The 22,340-nt window shown below is 36.1% G+C and overlaps 1 protein-coding gene and 1 pseudogene across 4 annotated transcripts; both read left to right on the top strand.

The window, feature by feature from the left end:
* Positions 1–1,529: 1,529 nt before the first annotated feature.
* On the top strand, positions 1,530–18,506 carry LOC124846898 (ENTH/VHS family protein). 4 transcript variants are annotated; one of them, XM_088115500.1, is made up of 10 exons: positions 1,530–1,762; positions 1,977–2,077; positions 3,206–3,301; positions 4,592–4,723; positions 5,170–5,417; positions 8,285–8,401; positions 8,504–8,648; positions 12,941–13,080; positions 13,159–13,194; positions 17,285–18,506. In XM_088115500.1, the coding sequence occupies exons 4-10, from the start codon at positions 4,648–4,650 to the stop codon at positions 18,065–18,067; spliced, it is 1,545 nt and encodes a 514-aa protein (XP_087971626.1). In that variant the 5' UTR covers positions 1,530–1,762; positions 1,977–2,077; positions 3,206–3,301; positions 4,592–4,647; the 3' UTR covers positions 18,068–18,506. The 4 variants fall into 4 exon arrangements, with proteins under 4 accessions (XP_087971626.1, XP_087971625.1, XP_087971624.1 ...); XM_088115499.1 differs by lacking the exon at positions 1,977–2,077 and having other exon boundaries at positions 3,196–3,301; XM_088115498.1 differs by lacking the exon at positions 1,977–2,077.
* Positions 8,665–12,208, top strand: LOC148197800 (uncharacterized; annotated as a pseudogene).
* Positions 18,507–22,340: the final 3,834 nt, after the last annotated feature.

Below are 22,340 nucleotides of genomic sequence, written 5' to 3' on the forward strand. Positions count from 1 at the left end.
CTAAGTCACCAACCCATGATGAGCTGAGTCGGGTCAAGCGGGATTATCCATTTTGACAGCTCTACATATATTCTTCAAATATATCTTGAGCAATATCTTCCATTATCCTTTGTTTCCATATTATGTCTTCAATCAAAATATCTTCAAATATATTGAGACTTGTTGCACACTTTTCTTATTCATCACCTTCAACATTCAAATAATTTTGATCAACTTACAATTGATATTAATCACCTTCTGATTAAATATAATTCTTTCACGTCATTGTAAACTTGATTTTCTTGTTAAGTCTTTTGACTTTTGACTTATATAGTATTCTTTGTGTGTCTTTTGCATTGACTCGTGTAATGTGTTGTGTTGACTTGTTTTAGTGCTTCTAACTTGTCTAATGCTTTTTCTCTACTTGTTTGCTTGGTTGGCTTGACTTGTTTAATATTTTTTTTTCATTTGTAGAAGTTGAATTTTGTACTATTCTAACTTTGACATAAACGAACTTAACCTAAACTTACACGAATTTAACATGGTGTTATGGTCTTGTTAGACAAAGTTTTACAAGTATAAAATAAAAAATTCAAGAGTTTTTTTTTTAAAAACATTAATTAAAATCAACTACAAAAGATGACCGATAATGATATTTTTTAATTTTTAATAATTATTTAATATTTAATATTTAAATAGTTTTTTAAATTTAGTGATAATTGAAATATTTTATTAAAAAGAAGTTAAAATTCACTAAATTTAATATGTCTTATCTAAACAAAAACATTTGAAAAATAAAACAATTAAAAATAATATCATTCAAATTCAAAAAGTTAAATTTCTTAGAAATTTTAAAATTCCCTGTCAAGCACAAGATAAAGAGAATTAGATCTCAATTATACATGTATCATGTGAAACGATTTTTTTCTTTGGGCGCCATGACATGGTGAAAACTGCTATTTGTGTTACCAATATTTCTATATATCAATATATATATTTTTAATATTAATATTAGTATTCAGATATTTGCTTAATTTCTTTCTTCAAAAATATCTTTTTTAAGAGGAATAGATTTTTTTTAATTTTCAGTTTCTCTTTAACTTAGCTCGTTGAAAGTTATGTGTGAAAAGATAATGATACTTCTCAATATTTTTTTAACAATATTTTGACATTATATTGATATTATTGATTATTATTATTGATTGTGAAATAATTTTGAACTAATTATTTAATCAGAGTTAAAATATTATAAAAAAATATTTTAAAAAAATTGAAAAGTTAAATGGGTAAAGTTTCATTCAAATTAACATGAAACGGGAAAAGACTCAGGAAAAGTCAAGACTGACAAAGCATAGCTTGCTGGTATAGGGTTTTTGTTGAATTACTGTTAAGACCGAAAAATAGTGGCATAAGAACGCGAGGCTTATACAGAAACGACGCCGTTGGAACGGATAATTCGATTAATTTTGGAGGAAGGGCAAGGGGTAATTCGGGGAACATAACCCAAATGTACCCTCCAGAGACACAAGGCTTTAGTTTGTTTCTTTCTCGTGTAATACATTGTATTGTGGATGCCTTTCGCTGCCGTATAAAACCCACGACCGCAGAATCCCAAACCGAAACCGGAACTAAAACCTCGCTACAGCTCGCTGCAACTGAAACAATAGTTTCATTCGCAAAATACTCTTCTTTCTGTCACCGAAGAATCTCAGCACTGTGCAAATCCTATTCGTTGCTTCATTCGCTGATTCTCTTTAACCGCATTCGTCCTTCCTACTGCTTTGTATGTATGAGTCGCTTTTGGGAATCGGAATTCATTTTTCAGTTCTGATTTTTGTTTTCATTTTCTTAAAAATGTTTGCGCTCTTTCTTTGTTCGTCTTGTCTCTTCTGGTATGCGGCAATTGATTGGGGTTTCTATCGATTAGGAATATGATGTGGTTTTTATTTTAATGTGTTTTTACATTCTTACATGTGTAATTTTTGTTAATTGATTAGTTAATCACTGGACAAAGGAGGATTTTTATGCGTTCCTGTACCCTTTTTGGCTCTTGTGGGTCGAGGAAAGATATTTGGTGATGAATTCGTGTATAATGGAGGTATCGAACGGTTTGGTTGGAATTTAGAATATACAATCCTGTGGACCTTTACAAAAATCCTTCAAAAAACTGTTTTTGTTCATGTCATATTCAATTTCAGTCCATGGCTTGTGGTCATATCAATAGCACTCTTGCATGTGTGAGGGTATAACCCTAAACCGTAAGCACCGACGTGTGTGCTAATGTGGTCATATTCTTGTTGTGTGTGGTCTGAACTCTAAGCACTCTTGCATTTGTGTGTCTACCTCTTTAAGTTCATGTGATTGTGTGTCAGCGATAACAACACTTACATATGTGTCCCTATATTTTTGTTACATAATTATTGTCATCAATGAACTTTATTTTAGCCTGTAACGAAACTTAATGTGCTGAAGTGAATAATTAGGGTTACATATGGATCTAGTTAATCTTTTGAATCTAAGTACTAACTGCGTTTACTTGTGTGTTTTAAATCCATTTTTTTCCTTTATGTGCTTTGGTGTCGTTAATATTGCTCAGTGTGCGCATCTATGCTTGTTATTTGACATCATCAATACTGGCAAGTATGTGTGTCTGTTGCATGTACATGTGTCCATGTGTGCTGGTATTCTTTCCTTGTGTGCATGTTTTCCATGTGTGCATCCATGCTTGTAATTTGATTTCATTAAGACGGGCAAGCATGTGCGTCTCTGTGGTTACGTCTCCAGATGTGCTGCTGTCCTGTCCTCTGGTTACATCTGTACTTATATTTATTTTTCTCTATCTGATTGTATATAAATGGCCATATCAGCTTTCATTTAATCAAGGCACAATTTAACAGCGTCAAATCTTTGTATCAAAATTTTATTTTCATTGCAAGTTTATAATTAAAGCAAGAACTGATCGGCCAATGGATTAGATATTAAACGGTTTGATCTTGTTAAGCATATTTCATTTGTTTGCTTAGTCTCATGGCTCTGGTTACCTAGATTTTCGTTTGTTTGCCAGGTCTTGTGACTTTGGTTTCCTAGACTTTTCTCTCATATTTTTTTTACAGGCCTGTTTGGTAGATTTCTATGCTAATTTTACTTTGACAACAAACTGTTTCTTTCTGTTTTTGTGATTTATTTTAAACTAAAAAATTCCTAATTTCACCTTAGTTTTGTCAAGGTTTTAAATTACGGTCTACAAACACAGTATAATGGTTTTGGAGATCTCTGCAACTGCATCACTACTGCAATTGTGGCTGCACCAATCACAATTTAGGTAATCACAACGCACCTGGAACTGAGATGGTAGCTGCAATTTAAAACATTTATACTTTGCTATTTATTAATGTCGTAAGTGTTTATGTCTATCCATCTTTTAAAACATTACACGTAGGGTCTGCAAATCTATTAGTTAGTTTATTTATAATCCTAAAATTCAGTCTGGTTTGCCTAAGCCCATGCTACTTCTCACTTGTCTTGGATGGTGCATTTTATCCATGTAGAATGTGCCACATAAATAAATCATTTACTATTGTAAGTTCTTAACTACTTATTAATATTTTCTAATATGTACATTTTCACTTTTATTGGCACATGTTTATTAATGTTTGGTTCTTCCTCATTGGTGGAATCCTTTGGTGTTGTTCTAATAAAGACTCCAAGATTCTGTGGGTTTATTCGTATTAGGTCTGAATACCTATCAGGCATTGCTATTCTGGCTGGCCTTAATGTTGATGTTTTCATTTAGTACTTAAGTCTGGAGTAGGAATATGTGAGGGGAGGGGTAATTGCAGATATTAGTGAACTGTTAGTGGATGGTTTCATCGACATTAAGTGATTCTCTGTGGTGGAATTACCAGTTGCAGGACTGTCATTTATATTTTTGGTTATTGGAGCTTGTTGCCATGGTTATGGTTAAAACTGATGATCATATGCATGCGTGTGTGTAGGCATTATTGTTAAAACTGATGAATATAATCTGATGAATGTATGTGTGCTTGTGTGTGGGCATTATGAATAGTAATTTTCAATTTAGAACTGAAAGGACATTGTATATACATGTAACATGAATACATCTTTGGATTTTAGATAAAATGTAAGAAATATATATGTATTTTGATATTATTTTTTTATGTAAATTTTAACTTTCATGGATTATTTTTATATTAGCAGTGTTCCAATTAATATGTTAAAACGTACCACAAACCTAAATAGCAACCTACTATATTCCTCATGCGCCACTTATTTAGGAAAGTTAGCTATACACTTGTCGGTCTGGAGTAATGTGAACAAGGCAATTATGGTCTAGGCATTTGATGTGAATGGTTTTTTATTTTGGAAAGATAAATTTGTTAGGAATTTGTAACTATTTCAAGTACATTTAGCTTGGGTATTTTATTATGAAGGATTACCTCATCTAATTTGCTTAACATGTGTTTTTTGCAACAGGTGATGCATGTACTTGTTTATCAATATCTATATCTTTTATATATCATTTGTTATACTTTTTTTTGGCTGGCATTGGTTGTATCCTAATCTTGGTGTTTCCTTTGTTTCTTATTTGAAGGTTTTCATCCAGGTTCAGATTCTAGTTGATTAGTTGTCCTGACTCTAATTGGAAAGATGGGTAGCACATTTAATCCACAGATTTTAGTGGAAAAACTAGCCAAGCTGAATGGTTCACAAGCAAGCATAGAGAGTATCCTTCAAGATCATTTTATGGTCTAAGATGTATGTTCAGTATTGTATTGTTTAAGCAGTTGTCTGTTTCCAACGTTTTGAGTTCGTGCAGCCATGCTTTATTGTCTAACATCACCTATTGCCCAGAATTGGAACTTTACTTTCTTTGGAAGTTGAAACATGAGCCGTGGAATGTTGACAGGGGTGTAATACTCCTTTAACTGGTTTCTAGGCCCCCTCCTGTCTCCTTCTTGGTTTATTAAAATGATTAAGCCCTCGCTTTTAAATGCAGAACTGTATACGGGATTCTATTTGTACTAGTAAAGCAATGTAACCATTATTTGTTTCTCACTCTCTCACACGTTCACTCACTTTCACATATTCATGCAATCTTTTTCTCTTTTTTTTTGTATTTGTTGCATCACTATATGCTGCTGCTTGGATATGATCCTTAACATGGTTAAGCTTTGTCACATTGGTGTATTTTTCATATGAACAAAGCCAAACAGGTTGTTGAAACATGGGATAGGCAATTTCATGGTTCTCCACGTGAGAAGAGATTAGCATTTCTGTATCTCGCAAATGATATTTTACAGAACAGCAGGCGAAAAGGTTCTGAATTTGTAGGTGAATTCTGGAAGGTTCTTCCAGATGCTCTTCGAGACGTGATTCAAAATGGAGATGATTTTGCTAGGAATGCGGCACTTCGACTGGTACTTCAATTATTCATTCTTAGTTAAAAAATGTGATACATGCATTTTGACTTTTTTTTTCTGCATAATAATACTTAGTAACTTAGGCTGTAGTATTTTTGTTAGTTAGTTTAAAAGAAATTCTTAGATCGTTTTATAAAAGAATGAACAAGTTTGGTTATTGTTTATCCCAATATTTTGTACGTGCCTACTCTATTATTGGGTGAATGCAATGTCTTAGTTCTAAGTTAATTAATGAATTTTATTGTGTTCATAGATATGCATTGAATAGCAAAGAGAAAAAGGAGGATGGATGTAAATGTTTAATGTTTAATATGATTATCTGATTTCTCTCTTTGTATGAACAAACTATAAAGTTTAAAGTTTTGTAACATATCTTATCATCTGGTTATCATAGTCAGGTTTGAATCTTGTTGTGGTCAATTTCCCCTTCTATCTCCTTCCTTTCCCCTCCCTTCCCCTGGATTTGTGGCTGTTCAATAATAATAGTCGAAGGTCTTAGATTGAAAAACAGTGTTTTTTCATACACTCCATTGATGTGTGTGTCTGTATATAAATCTGAGTAATTGACAATACACTTCTGAGAAATAATAAATAAGGGCAACTGCCTATGACATACCAGGTGTAACAAAGGCAACTTTATAAAAGCTATGGAAAGGGCTTAATTGGCTCAATTCTTCAAAATTTAGGGCCCAATTGAGACCGTTTTGAACAAGGGACCCACTTGAGATTTCACTACAAATATGAGGACTATTCGAGGATTTAAACCTATATTTTTAACGGCTTAATACACCTCTTATCTTCATGTTACATTTATAGGAAATGTAATGCAAACAACTAAACCTAGACAGCGAAACCTGGTTGGAAAACACTCATACACTACTCACACCAAACTAATACATATCTCACACACAACTAATTATTCTAACACCCTACTTGAAAAAACAAAAGAATGGAAGGAAGACCAATGATGAGATGTGAAGCATGACGATAACTAGGTGATGCGAGACGAGGCATGATGACAACCAGGTGATGTGACGCGAGGCACGATGATGCGAAGTGAGGCTCAACAAAGGCGTAGCAAGACTAATACATATCTCACACAACTAATTATTCTAACACCCTACTTGAAAAAACAAAAGAATGGAAGGAAGACCAGGTGATGGGATGTGAAGCATGACGACAACTAGGTGATGCAAGACGAGGCATGACGACAACCAAGTGATGTGAGGTGAGGCACGATGATGCGAGATGAGGCACAACAAAGGCACAAGACTGCGATGGTGAAGAACCTATGTGGGGAGGGGGTTGATGAAGATGAAAAGAAAAAATAGAGGTTGTGTTTGCATATGGGTCTTTGATTTAGGGGTTTTTGGTTTTTGATTTGGATTTCTAGATTTTTTATTTGGGATTCTGATTTGGGTTTTCAAAATAGATTAGAATGACAATTTTTCTCGTTATTTTTGTGCACATTGCATACTCGGTGACTTGATCTCCAACTCGCGAGTCTACTATGAGTTAACCAAGTCTAAGCGAGTCTACTTCGAGTCTACTGAAACATGAGTTTGCAAACAAGTCAACTGTGACCGGGAACCAAACTCGTAAACTCATGAGTTTGCGAGTCAACTCACTAGTTTGGTAACCATGGATAGAGCCTCTTCAAATTGCGTCAATGGGTATGATACTGCAATTTTTGCTTTAGGAAGACATGAGAATGCTTTATAGAGCCATATTTGGCAGTGCACATCATCACATTTGAGCCCACGCAGTAGCTGTTTTCATATACCAAAGCAAGTACAAGGTGCAACTTGCACCCCAAATCCTAAATAGGCCTAAACATGCATTCATAATAGGCCCATAAATCATAAAAAAAACCGCAAAAGAAAAACATTGAGAAAACCGACCTGTTTTGCCACTCCTAATAGTGAGGCCAGTGGCAAATGATAGCGATACCAAGTAAAAGCTGAACAATGGTGATTTTGGCTATTAGAGAGAAGGTATTACCATAAATAAGGCTCTGATATAACTATAGAAATAAGGATCCTATCCTAGTGAGCTTACTGTGTCACTTGCTATCGAGGCATTGTCAGACCATCCAAAATTTCTACCAAAAATTTCTAGTCCCATGCTTGAGATGTCTAGACCTTAAATGTGAAGAGGTGTGTTGGAAATCTCACATTAATTAGAGATAAGATCAAATTATAGTATATAAATTGTTGGTAAAAATAAGGGTTCTAGGGCCAGCAGTAGCTGTTTCCCACAGTTGACACCCTCTCTCGAGGGAGGACTGCACAGTGGAATTGTACCTGCTTTGATACCAAGTTGAAGGTTTAAGACTGAAAAGCAGCGTGTTCTCATACATGCTGGTGTTTATTTATATATTTATACATGCATCTAAGTAATTGACACTACAACTCTGAATAAGCACTACTGCCCGTAGTATACTAGGTATAACAAACGAGCTTTACTAAAGCTATACAACAAGATAATCATTATTCAACAACTATAGTAAACCTTTTCTCTCTTATTCTACCTGGAGTGTGTGATTTGACATTTATAGACATTTGTCTAATATTTGCTAATGGACATGATATTTGATTCTGCTATATTTATGGTTGTTATTCTACATGTGTTTTCTGATTCAACTTGGCATGGCATTATGGGCTGGTTCTAAGGTTCAGTGTTACTTTAATGGTGCAATGGCATTTAATTGAGGAATGCTAGAATCTCTATAATTGATCAATAAGCAAATATGTAACTTGTTTTTTTTTTATTCTTCACGTTGTAGTTGAAGTATTCATGATAGAATAAATCAAGTTAAACATAGGGCGAAATCTCCACATAACATCCTTTCTCCTTTTATGCAGATTGTTATATGGGAAGAGAGGAAAGTCTTTGGTTCTCGTGGTCAAATTCTCAAGGAAGAGTTTGTTGGGAGGAATGTGGAAAACACTAGTCGAGATGTGAAGCCTACAAACATGAAGGTGGTAATAATTTGTCTTGATGTAGAGGATTTGGTACACGTACTTTGTTAATATGCTCTACATGCTGATTGCATTCTTATGCTGTATTCTTATCCATTGCAGAGGCCATCTGCAGGGAATGCATTGGAGAAAATAGTTTCAGCTTTCCATGTTGTTTATGGAGGGCAAAAAGATGAAGACGCCATATTGAGCAAATGCAGGAATGCCATTAACTGTCTTGATAAAGCAGATAAAGAAATAGTTTCAGGTATGTCAATTTGTCATTTACTTGTAATTGTTTGTCTACTTAATTGACTTTAATAGTTAATTTGTGATTCATATATAAGTGGTCTCACTTTGTTAGTGTATAAACTATTGTTTTTTAACCTGCGCGGCTGCCCTAGCTGAAGAGTCTTCCTCTCCACGCCACTGGTGCCTCAATAGGGTTTCCTTCTTTGCCTTTTCTGCCATACCATTCCGCATCAGCTATCCATTATCCAAAATGTGGTCGCCGTGGACCTTCATGAAAAATCTGCCTCGCCACTGCCATGTTGTGGCTGCAAGCACTAAAACCGCCATATATATGTATATATTATATACATATATGTATATATTATACGCACACACACATACTGATAGGGGAATAAAAGTATATGTGAGGAAAAATAAAGACGGGAAGGAGAGAGTGTCTGTTAAAAATTAGGAGGGAGTTTCTGTTAGAAGTTAGTTAGAGGGAAAGGGGAGTATAAATAAGAATTAGTGGTAAAGGGCGGGGGGTATGAGATTAGTAATTGTTGTTGACTGGAACATTAGTCTAGTGGAGGGAGATCGGGCTTCCATAGGAGGGATTACTATACAATTGTATTCTTGGTTCATTGAATAAGAGAAGTATATTCAGAGAAGTATAATCTATTGGTGTGGTTTATTTGCTTTCTTGGCTTCTTGATTTAAGAAGTCCAACAATATTGGTCTGACCTGTCGGATCCAGATCGAAGGAGAGACGAGATGGAGAACAGGGTTCGTGCATTGGAGGGAAGATTCGATGCCATGGAAGCGACGTTGGAGGAAATTCGAGCGGAGATGAGGGGAATGGCTCGAAACGTGAATCGCGACCGTGGGAGACGAAACGTGAATTGCGACCGTGGGAGAAGAGGGAACCAGGGGAGGAGTTCTGAAGGCAGTCATTAGGTTAATGGAGGTCGGGATACAGAGGGGGATGAATTAGATGAAGAATTGGAGGAAGAACGCGACGTTCAAAAGAGTTGGATGAAGAGAGTGGAATTACCCACTTTTGAAGGGATCGATCCGATGGGATGGATCGCTAGGGCGGAGAAATTCTTCGAATTACAAAATGTGACAGAAAGGGATAAGATGAAGCTGGTGTACATTTGTATGGAAGGGGGAGCGAATTATTGGTTCTGCTTTTGGCGGAAGAAGGTGAAGAATCCTACCTGGGCGACATTGACGGAGGCGATGGTCAGGAGGTTTGGAGGTAGACACCGGGGAACGATCTCCGAAAAATTGGCGGCGGTGCGACAGAGAGGAGCGGTAGAGGAATATGTACAGGAATTTGAGGTCCTGGTGGCTCAGGTGGCGGGCGTGACGGAGGAACAACTTCTTGGGTATTTCTTTGCTGGATTACAAGAAGGAATGAGGGATCGCGTTAGACCTTATGATCCGCGCGACCTGTTAACCGCGATGGAAAGGGCACGAAACGTGGAGCAATCGGGATTAGTTGCAAGGGTGTCTGGAGGTGGCGGAACGATGAAAGGAGGATCGACGTGGGGGAAGTATGCGGCCAGCGCGGGCACGGTAGCGCGAACGAAGACCTATCACGGGTCATCGGAGGGGCATGGGAGTAGCGGCGGAGGTCGCGGTCCAAAGAAAGAAGTGACGACCAGGACCGCCGGTTCAAAAGTAGAAAACAATGCAGGCGGAGGCGGGCCGAGTCGCGGAGTGCGAACTGTACCATATCCGGAATACCTAAAGAGGAGAGAAGAGGGTTGTTGTTTCCACTCTGGGGGTCCTTATAGCCCAGGCCATCGTTGTGCGGAGAGATGTTTAAAGGTAATGATCATGGGGCCGGATGACGACGAGGAAGAGGCGGAGACACGAGAGGAGGCATAACAACTTTGCATGGAATTGTCCAGCCGGAGGAATAACGCAATCCAACACCATGAAGTTGCCCTGTTGGATTCGGGACCGGAAGATTGTAGTGCTGATCGACAGCGGGGCGAGTCACAATTTCATTTTGTTGCGCTTGGTTGAAGAGCTGAGGTTAGAGAAAGAGAAGACGACACCGTATCGGGTATGTTTGGGTGATGGCCAGAGAAAGGAGACACAAGGATGTTGCATGGGGCTGTCCTTGACACTGGAGGGAGTGCAGATCAGAGAGAACTTTTATCTTTTTGAGTTGGGAGGAGTTGATGTAGTGTTGGGAGTTGAGTGGTTGGCGAAATTGGGGGAGATTAGGGTGGACTAAAAGAAGATGACGTTGAAGTATGGGCCGGCGGAGGCTGAGGTAGTAATAAGGGGGGACAACACATTAATGAGGGAAATGATTACCCCTGAAGTGTTGCAGAAGGAAACCGAGATCTGGCGGTGGTGTGGGGTTTGAGTAAATATGAAATAGCAGAGGAAAATTTAGTAGCAGAGGATTTAACGCCCATGCAGGAGGAAAATCTGGAGAAGATTTTGGGGGAGTTTGAGAAGGTGTTGGAGGTGCCACAAGCACTTCCTCCTGTCAGAAGAGTGGACCACCAGATAACCATTAAAGAAGACATTGAACAAGTGAACGTGAGACCCTATAAGTATCCCCACTTAATGAAGGCTGAAATAGAGAAGCTGGTCCAGGAGATGTTGGGCTTGGGTATTATTAGGGCCAGTAACAGCCCATTTTCCAGTAAAGCTGCTCTTTTTAATAAAGATAGAGTGGTAGGTTGTGGTGGGTATGTCAAAACAGTGAAGAAAGGAGAATAATTGTTGAAGCCTGGGATTAAAGCAGTGTTGTCAGGAAGTGACCCAGCTGTGGTCTGGGTGTCCAGGGGTGCATCCACTAGGGCTGTTACAAGTCCATTTGTTGAAATTACTAAGGTTATAAAACCTGCAGATCTAGCTTCTAGCATTGGCCACAAAGGAATTTCCAGGTTGCTTGCAGAATCCTTATTAACTAGCTATCTTATATTACTCACAGTGGTGAAAGGTAAAGATGGTAGGAAAGAAACTTCCGGACTGGAAGTAATGCAGACAGTTTCAGAAACAAACTATAATACTTGTACTCCACAAGGTAAGAGGTCACAGGTCAGAAAGCAGTATACAACAATCATATGGTTTAGGGGAATCTTGGAAAAGGAGCCGTTCTTATTAATGGAACAGGAGTCAATAATTTTCTCATATAGACCACCACCCAAGCCTCCAGACTTGGATTGGAGGACAGTAGCTAGTGGGTTCTCTTCATATGATAACACGATGATGAAGAGGAATCATGGGATCAAGTTTCACGGTTCCAACAGTGGAATTACAGGTGGAAGGTCCATTATATAGACCTTTAAATGTATTACAGAGGAGAGACAAAAATCAACAAGGAGAGGAGGTATCTCAAATTCTGATCCAATGGCAAGAGGGAGGAGTGGAAGGAGCAACCTGGGAAGAAGAGATGTACATCAAGCAGCAGTTTCCGAATTTCAACCTTGAGGACAAGGTTGCTGAGATGGAGGGGGGTATTGATAGGGGAATAACAGTATATGTGAGGAAAAATAAAGGCGGGAAGGAGAGAGTGTCTATTAAAAATTAGGAGGGAGTTTCTGTTAGAAGTTAGTTAGAGGGCAAGGGGAGTATAAATAAGAATTAGTGGTAAAGGGGGGGGGGGGGGGGGGGTATGAGATTAGTAATTGTTGTTGACTGGAACATTAGTCCAGTGGAGGGAGATCGGGCTTCCTTAGGAGGGATTACTATACAATTGTATTCTTGGTTCATTGAATAAGAGAAGTATATTCAGAGAAGTACAATCTGTTGGTGTGGTTTATTTGCTTTCTTGGCTTCTTGATTTAAGAAGTCCAACACACACACACACACATAGATATATATACACACACATATTGTCCCCAATGCTTCTGCCATAACCCATTATAGCTTCTGATATATTTTCATAAAGGGTTTTTGAGTCTCTGATATTTTCTGTTATCCAATATCGATAACACTAGTTACAACTATTACAGTAGAAACCTTATCCTTTGTTATATTTGCCATTATACAATTGTAAGTTAATCAGGACTAGGTTTTATGTTTTGTTTTGGTTCAATTGAATCCCCGACCTAACATTCATTTAAGGAACTGTCATGAAATAATATAATAAACTAAAGTGTAAAAAAAGAAGAAATACATATAGGCAAAATTGAGGATTTGACATTACAAACTTTCTAAAAATCTGAGGGCTAAAATAGTGGAAAGTAGATAGGGGGACCAAAATTGCAATTTACCCAGTATTTTTTAGTTAAAGTGTTAATTAAGTAGGAATGCTTGTTGATTTGCTGTGTATTGTTTGCTATTTAACCAACGTAGGGCAATTTGGTGGATCGGCACTGGTAGATGAGCTCCAGGGGCATAATTCTGTACTGAAGGACTGCATTGAGCAGTTAACGGCCATAGAGTCATCAAGGACTAGTCTTGTGTCTCACTTGAGAGAAGCTCTTGAAGATCAGGTTCTTTTGAGACTTTCTCTTTATAAAATTGATGAAATCAACTTATAGTATATACTTCTGACATGCTTTTGTTCCCAGGAATTCAAGCTGGGTCAAGTCCGTAGCCAGATTCAGGTTTGGAACTTGTCCAAATTCAATGAGTACTTGCATAGTTTCTTTCTTTCTGTATAATATGAATAAGTTGGCAAAGACATGTTTCCTGTTTTCAATTTTTTTTTATCTACCCTTCTTGTTTATTCTGTTGGAAGATGGCTCCCAACTACTAAGGTAATTTAGACTTTGGTTTCGACAACTGATTAATGTGGGAGTGATAGAACAGAGTTGAAACTGCTGAAAAAGAAATGCAATGATATTGAACAGCAATAAGAAACTGAGCTCTCATACAATGAAAGCCAGAGTAATGCTCCTAAGAGGAGATATTTTCTCCTTGCCTAATCACTTGGGTACTAACAGAAAAGTTATGTGATCAGCCCTCCCTCATTCTCTCAATCACTCAATGATATTGAATAGGAATAAGAAACTGAGCTCTCATACAATGAAATCCAGAGGAATGCTCTCAAAAGAAGATATATTTTCTCGTTGCCTAATCACTCGAGTCCTAACAGAACAAATGTATGGACATATTTTAACTAACTGCAACCAAAGAATTACTTTTTCCTACACTCATAAACTCTCCAAAAATATGGGCTTCTCATGCTTAAAGCCCACTAATACATCATCTTCTGATCTGGCGGCAGCACGTGGGTCCATATTCAGTATTCTATCATTACTTCCCCCTTCAGTTAAAGCCTTGACCTCAAGGCTAAAATCTTGTAACTGAACTTTCTGCAACGATTTCTTCTTATGTAGCTGCTGACATTCCCTTCATTTTAAATTAATCACTTCATTGTATGTTGTCCCTCTTTTCGAAATTGTCCCGCAACGATAGCATCTTCTCAGGACATATGATTTCCTCAATCTTCAAATCCAGAGACAATTCAGGAGAAAATTAATAATCATAAATTGCCTTCTTGAGGTGCAAAACAGGAAATACATGATGCACTCTATAAACAATTAATTTAGGTAACATAAGTTGATAAGCCACTTATGCCAAGTTCTGAATAATTTGATTAGGCCTGCATGAGATAAATAAAAAGAGACAATATGTTTGAGAGAGCTTGTATCACCTCTCATATGTTCTCCTATTTATATTGATAGAGTCTGATACAATGAGTAGAGGGAAGAGTAAAGATCTAAAGATAGCACTAGAGTCCTAGGTACAAAGACAGGTACAATAATAAAAACCATTTAAGACCTATTCTGTATTTAAAACCTATTCTATCACTCCCCCTCAAGTAGAGCATATAAATTGTATGTACTAAGTTAATAGCAAATAAATTCAATTAGAGGTCCTTTTAAGGATTTTGTTACTGCATTTTTTCAAGTTGATCATTGAATTTGATAAACTTGGGACAAATTTTCGTGGACAACATTTCCCGAATAAAATGATTGTCAACTTCTGTGTGTTTAGTCTTCTTATGGAACATGGGATCGGAAACAATGTGGAGAGCAACTTAGTTATCACAGTACATCTTCATTTGCTGAATATCACGAAAGTTTAATATTTGAAGGAATTGTTTCACTCATACAAGTTGTCAAGTACGAGACATGATTGTCCTATATTCAACTTCATCCATTGATTGGGCAACTATATTTTGTTTCTTGCTTTTCCAAGAAATAATATCTTCCAAAGGAAAACACTATTCTTTGGTAAAGCCTATGGCAATAGGGGATCCAAACGAATCAACATTAGAATACCTAACCGAATCAATATCAGAATTGATAGGAAGTGGATAGTTTATGAAAGAAAGAGAAAAGGAAATAAAGCGGGGGAGAAGTGCTAGGTAGTTATAACTGCTTTAGGATATTGGGCGGGAAATAAAGCTCCTATAAAAGAGCTGATGTATTCTGTTTTGGACACTTTTGGAATTGTTAGTGAAAAGACAGGATCACGTTTATCCTGTGGAGGGGAGAGTATTAGGCTCTCTGGGAGGTTGTGAGTGTGGAGATACGATATTGAAATACAGAAAATATACAGTTTATACTTTTCTGTGTGTTTGTGTTCGATTGCGTGTTTAGATAGGGTTTCCCATTCAGAAACCTATCAAGAATACTCAAAGATTTGAGTATTTCCTTTATCGTCATCTAGTAGAGCTTATTTCTAGAGCCTTTTTAAGGTATCTTAGGACATGGATGATAGCATTCCGATAATCAATACAAGGAGACTCTACATGTACTAACAACTCTATCTGCAAAAGACAAATTAGGTCTAATAATAATAAGATAAACAAATTTCCTAGCCAGTCTTATATATCTTTCTGGATCTGAGAAAGATTCACCTTGTTGTACCATTAATTTTTGATTTGGTTCCATAGACTATCCACTAGTCTACAATCAATCATACTTGTCTCTTTTAGGATATATACAACATATTTTCTTTTAGAGATTACAACACTATTTTTTGACTGTGATACTTCAATAGCCTAAAAGTATGATACTTCCATTTCAAGGTCTTTGATTTGAAAATGTTTACGCAAGTGTTTCTTTAGTTGAGATGTTCTAGCAGCATTCCTTGTAATGACTATATCTTTACCTTATAAGATGATTTTGTGATCTGAGTTAAGGATATATTCACTTCGTAATATATGGGAACATATCCTAGTCAAGTTCTTTAGGGGCTATTATGCCATTCCAGTTAAACCACCCATCGTAGATAGCGAGTGATATTTTTTTCCAGCTGCCACAACTTGGCTAGCCCAATTTATCTCATGGCCTGAATGGGTTAGACTAGGCTGACTCGTAGGCTTGTGACTTGACATGTCTTAGAAAATAATAATTATATTTTTAAAAAATGAAGGTAATATTATCTTATTCAGACATTATGTATTATAATTTATATTTATATATCAAATCATTGTATCTAAAATTTAAATTAATTTCATCAATGTCTTAATTTTTAAAAAATACATGTTTTATTTTTATTTATTTTAATTAAAATACTTTTTTATTTTTCTAAGTGGAGCAAAATGGTTTATTGGCCTGACATAGGTATGGTGTAGTCAACACTAATTTATTTGTTTGCCCACAGACCAGACTATTTGACATCTCTAGTTATTATTGTTAACTGTATGGTTGGCTGTCTTTAATTATTTCTGCCTTTCAATTATATTTCTTCATTTTTAATTATCTTTGTGCATATATATATATATATATATATATTGTATTCCATTTTTGTATGCCATATATATATATATATATTGTATTCCATTTTTGTATGCCATGCTTCCACCATAACCTATTATGGCTGCTGGTATATATTTGTAAAGGATTTTGGACTACTAATATATAGTTATCTGATATCATTACTAACATTGTATTAGGAAGTTAGTTTTAAGTTTAACTCAACCTAAAAACTTCAGCTTATGATGTAAGGTTTTATTCACTTATATATTGTACTTCAGCCTTATCTCTTGTTGAGATGAGATCTCACACCTCATGTCGATGACAGAACATCTTGAGCATAAGATTAGATATTTCATCTTGAACATAAGATTAGATATTTTTAAGTTCGTTAACAATTTGATAACGGTTGACACAATAAGTCTAACAAATCTTATTAGGATAGATTCTAGTATTATATTAGGAATGAAATTTTAAGTTTAACTTAACTTTAAAAAAATTAATTTGGAAAGTGAGATTTGCATCTATTTATACTAAAATTTGAGTGGGATCTCCAACACATTGATACAAACACTTGTTTATCACTCCTTTTGCTTAAATTCTCATTTTTATCAGAAAGGGGGGTTAGGGTGTTGAGAATGGACACGATTTATTACTTGGTCTTGTAGACTTTTACTTTGGTACCATGTCATGAACTAACTATCCCAAAAGGTCAAGTTCTTAGATGATGATTCATACATAGTTTTGACCTTAATTTTACAATTGTATTTATATTTAGGATGGGTACAAATATTGTTTTTAAAGTTGAATGGCTTTTATTATAATGTTTTTATCTGTACTGTTAACCTGGTTGCTGGTGTTAAATAAATTTTATTTGACCATTGTCAACTAGGGATAAATTACTTTCATTCATGTATTATGTATTGACATGTTACTCTTATTTAAGCATGGTATCCCTTATATTTGTGATGCTTGTACATTTTAGGCTGCAAATGTTCGGTCAGATCGGGCGTCCAACAACTGCCAACAGTTACTTAATGGCAATAATATTCAGTCGTTAGCTGAACAGAGCTCAAAGGAAATTCAAACCTCCATGTCATCTGCAAGTTTTAGTATTATTTCTAGTGAAGGGGAGCAATCTGCTCCATTGATGTACACCCCACAAGCGTCATTTTCTCAGAAATCTGGACACATTGAGGAAGATCCACGCAAGTCTGCAGCTGCAGCAGTGGCAGCAAAATTGACCGCTTCAACATCCTCCGCGCAGATGCTATCATATGTGCTGTCCTCCCTAGCATCAGAAGGTGTAATAGGTAATCAGTCAGCAGCCGATTATCACTCGGAGAAGAGGACCAAGCTCGAGAATGACCAACCATCTTTTATGCCATCTCAGAATCCTCAACAACCACTTCCTCCCTTTTCTCTACCTGATTCTATTCAACACAATGCTCCTACAACCAACCAGCAATCTACTCCCAATGAACCACCACCTCCACCCTCATCATCACCTCCTCCATTGCCACCACCGCCACCACCACCAATGTCACAGTACCCAGTGCCACAGTTTATGCAGACTGCTGGATCTATTAGTAGTATGGCATACAGCTATGGAATGACACAACAGCCGACAATGACGGCCTATCCCGGTGTCGGTGCTTCCACTTTTACCCCTCCTCCAATGGGTACATATCAAGGTTTTCAGGGTTCAGATGGAAATTACTATAACCAGCCCTCATCAATGCCTATGGCCCCAATATCTCGACAATAAGATTCCCGGTCGTTATGGAGGTAAGGTTGCTTTGAAAAGCTTTCATACCTCCTCCACCCATAACCTTGCTATGGGAATCTGATTCTTCCCACAGTCAGATGTGCAGATAGTAAATGCTCTGTAACCTTTAGTTGTTGGGCTGGTACTAATTTCCTCAAGTTAAAACAATTTATTGTGGTCCACCGAGGATAACGGTTTTGTACTTTTATTGAGTAGGGTTTTGTTTTTTGTAGAACAGAATTTTTATTGCCTTATGGCTTAATTAGATGTGTGGTTTTGGAGGGCTGTAGGCATGTCGTTGCTAGTGAATCAGTTAGTCTGCTGGCATATCTTCTTAACATCTGCATCTCCGCTGACGGGCTGTTATCTGTACAGACCTTGTGTTTGTATTTTATGGATTTTATATAATTGTGCACTGAGGACCCGCTCAATTCTAAAACCTTTTACTTATCATATAAGTGACAAGATTTTCTTAAATATTTACTTTTGGAACTTCCATGTAAAACATGATTATGATATCAATTTTGCTATAGATTATTTTATGTTTTATAAAGTGTATGATGGTTTGGAAGTATTAATAGCTAGAAAAGTTCTTAAAATTGTAATTTCTTTTTCATATCCAATTTTGTATTGAAATGTAATGTAGTCTATGTATGCGTAGTTTAATATTTTTTTAAAGATAAACAATAATTTGTATGAATTGTAAGATGAATGAGATAAATAAGTTATGATTGGAGATTTCATGAACAAAATGCATATTATAAACTTTAGATTATGTTGGGTTCGGTAGGCAGGAAAATCTCCGCTATAAGATAGAGCAAGAGGCTTGCAACTTGCAGTGAACGTAAGTATTTATTCTGCTTGGATCCGTTTATTTTTGTGTTAATAGACTTAAATTAAAGGCTTGCTTTTTTTCTCATACAAATAAAGCGTTTCTTTAACTATAGGGTGAAAAAAGAAACTACTATCAAAATTTTAGTTGCAACGCGATTTATAGAAAACCTGAGGTTAATTAAGTCTCCATTATTTAAACTCCAACAAGGTTTTAGTTTTCATTTGACTCTTTATTTTATGAGAAAAATAGATTACAACATAATGGAAACTAGACTAGAAACTCTTCTATTTCAGAGTTTAAGTAAACTTTAAATCAGTATATTTAAGTGTTCCTTCTACAGAGCTGTCTCATATTTATATGGAGATTTCTTGTACACCTAATAAGATTTTATGTGTTGGAAAACAAATTATAAAAGCGAGAAACTCAGAATCCTGGAAATTTTTTCTGTTTTACCATTAAAATCAAGGGTTAAACCCTTAATGTTTTGATAATCGAATGCCTTTCTTTTTCATAACAACATTTTTTCCGAAATTGACAGAAATTCGTTCCTATATTTAAATAGGTCGGCCTAGAGGTAACCCAACCAGAGACATTGGGTTTGAAGACAGTCATGAACAAATAGATTCTTGAACGAGCCATGACTCTTGATCAGACATTATTCGACCCTTGGTGCACAGCCTTGTGGAGGTTGCTAAAAAAGGGATACTGGTCGACCTTTAGGTGTTCGCCTTGATATTGAATATGATGGTGTACATAACCCTTCAACCTTAGACCAATTTGACTGAAAAACTTTTATTGACGTCAATCCTGGAAGCTTTTAATGGTGCTCTCAAACGTCTCGTTGTTTCAGAACATGGAACCCTCTAACCTTCATGTCTTTGCTGTTAAATAAACTTAAATTAAAAAGGATTTATTTGTAATTTTTCATAAACTTTATTTGTCCTTTCACGTCTTTGCTGTTAACTAAACTTAAATTAAAAAGGATTTATTTGCCATTTTTCATAAACTTTATTTGTCCAGCGTTGCAGTCAGTTAGCATTTAGGTGATTGTTTTATTTTTCTAGTTTCGGTTGCATTGTAGCAACTAGGTAACAGGTGGTCATTATATTTTAAAGTCTGGTCATTTAGGAGATATTTGTTTTTTTTCTTTTTCTGTTTTGAGCAGTAATTGTTTTTATTTTATTTGGCGTCTAAATGACTATTTTAATAACCTTTATCTCATGAATGTATCGCAATATAATTTGCAGAATATATTTTTTGTGCATGAGGTTATTTTAAAAAGGTGGTATGAGAGCTCTATGCTCTGAGTATAGAGGGAAAAAAAGAGAGGAAATAGTTAAACACCGTGAGAAAAATAATAAGTGTTCGAGTTTTTTGTGAGAGAGATGAGAAAGGTTGTCAATGGTATGAGTGTGCCACAATTAACGAGAAAAACTAATTATGATAACTCGTGTCTATAAATGAAGGCGTTGTTGAGATCCCAAGACATTTAGGATATGATGGAAGAGGTATGTTGAATCCGATGAAGACCAAAATCAGACAGTATATGACAACGTTGAAAAAATCACGTGCCAGATATGGGTCAACATTGTAATTTCTCTACAATATAGTAGATGAGTCGGGATAAAAAAAATAGTATACCGCATCAGCAAAGGAAGCTTGGAAAATATTGGAGGTTGCGTATAAAGGTGATAACCGCGTTAGACAAGTTCGAATACAAGCTCTTAGAGGAGAGTTTGAATAATTGAAGATGGGCCCGAATAGCATATAACCGAGTACATAACTCGGGTGGAGAAGGTGGCCAACCAACTCGGCAAGAATGAAGAACAAATGCCACCTAATCGAGTTGTGGGAAAAATCTTGAGATCCCTCACAAAAGATTTTGAAAGTATCGTATGCGCCATCGAAAAATCGAAGGACTTATCAGTTCTTACAGTGGATGAACTTGTTGGGTCACTAGAAGCCCACAAACAAAGGAGAAGGAGTTGGAATGATAGGGTTGAACCTCTCGACCAAGCACTACATGCACAATATGCACCACGAGAATTAGAAGCATCACGAGAAAAGTAGATCTCCAATCCACAACTTCATTTTCTAGTTAATCCAACTTCTCAATATTGATAACTTTACTACATGTTGCATTGAAATAAAAGCACAATCTTGTTAAGGTATATATGATATTCTTAGGCAATATGTTTTGAATAACCATTAGTAGAAGTTATTGCATAAATACCGACAATCTTGAGATTTTAGCCCAAATAGTTTTACATCTTTCATGGACACAACTATTTTAAAATTGGAATAGTAACCCAATAGAACTTTCACACATCGAAAGACTCACAAAAAATTTTATTCTCTTTTTTAAATAGTGTGTGCTAGAGGCAAGTATGTCCGTTTACCATGTGATGTTGAAACTAATTGTTTTCTTATACCCATTTCAACATGGTCTAAATGAGCATTGAGACCATCTTTTGTCTTGCCTTGAATACTAAGGAGTGTTTCGATAAGACTATCACAAACATTTTTCTCTACATGCATAACATTTATACAATGTCTCACACCAAACACCCTCCAATATGGGAGATCAAAGAAAATTGACATTTTCTTCCATATGTTGCTTGAAGTGCTGTTTTTTTTGCATCTTTTCAAGCATAACCCCAATTTCTTTCACATGCTCATATATTTGTGATTCACTTAAATTCATTGAAGCTAATTCATTTTTTTGAAACTCATTAAATGCTTTCTTTAATTTACGATATGGATGATTTGTACTAAGAAATCTTCGATGTTCAAGGTATATTGTTTTCCTTCTATTCTGTAATTGATGGTGACACGTGTCTTCTTCACATATAGGGTATGCTTTGTGACCCTTAGTGTTGTAGCCTCTTAAATTATCATATGTTGGAAGTCGTTGATTGTACACAATAACATGGCATGCAAGTTGAAGGAATCACTGATGTACCCATCAAACATATCAACACCTTCTTCCTTTATTTCAAATCTTCAATTAATAGGGTTAAATTTGTCATTTCCTCGTTGTCTTAAACCTGAGATCATCAAGGATAACATCGCATATTTGTGTTTCATGTACAACCACGACGGTAAATTGTAAATCACTAACAAGACAAGCCATGAACTATGTTTACTACTTAAGTTACCATATGGATTCATTCCATTTGTAGCAAGTCCTAACCTAATGTTCCTTGAATCATTGGAGAAATTTGGAAATATGGAATCAATTTTCTTCAATTGCGAAAAATTTGTAGGATGCCTTAAATGACCATCTTTTGTACATCCATCTGCATGTTATCTCATAAGTTTTGAATCACTTGTATTACTGAATAATTGTTTCAATCATGGAACTAAATGAAGATATCACAATAATTTCGTAGGAGGACCCTTACTTATTACATTTAAACTTGCCATCTTTTGTTTGTA

This window comes from Vigna umbellata, chromosome 5, assembly GCF_029865625.1.
Source record: "Vigna umbellata cultivar VRB3 chromosome 5, Vumbellata_1.0, whole genome shotgun sequence".
Classification (NCBI taxonomy): Eukaryota; Viridiplantae; Streptophyta; class Magnoliopsida; order Fabales; family Fabaceae; genus Vigna; species Vigna umbellata.

Coding starts and splice junctions, on each gene's coding strand:
- LOC124846898 (XM_088115500.1), top strand. CDS start 4,648: ATGGGTAGCACATTTAATCCACAGATTTTAGTGGAAAAACTAGCCAAG. Junction 8,649..12,940: donor AGATAAAGAAATAGTTTCAG/GTATGTCAATTT, acceptor TAACCAACGTAG/GGCAATTTGGTGGATCGGCA. Junction 13,195..17,284: donor AAGTCCGTAGCCAGATTCAG/GTTTGGAACTTG, acceptor TGTACATTTTAG/GCTGCAAATGTTCGGTCAGA.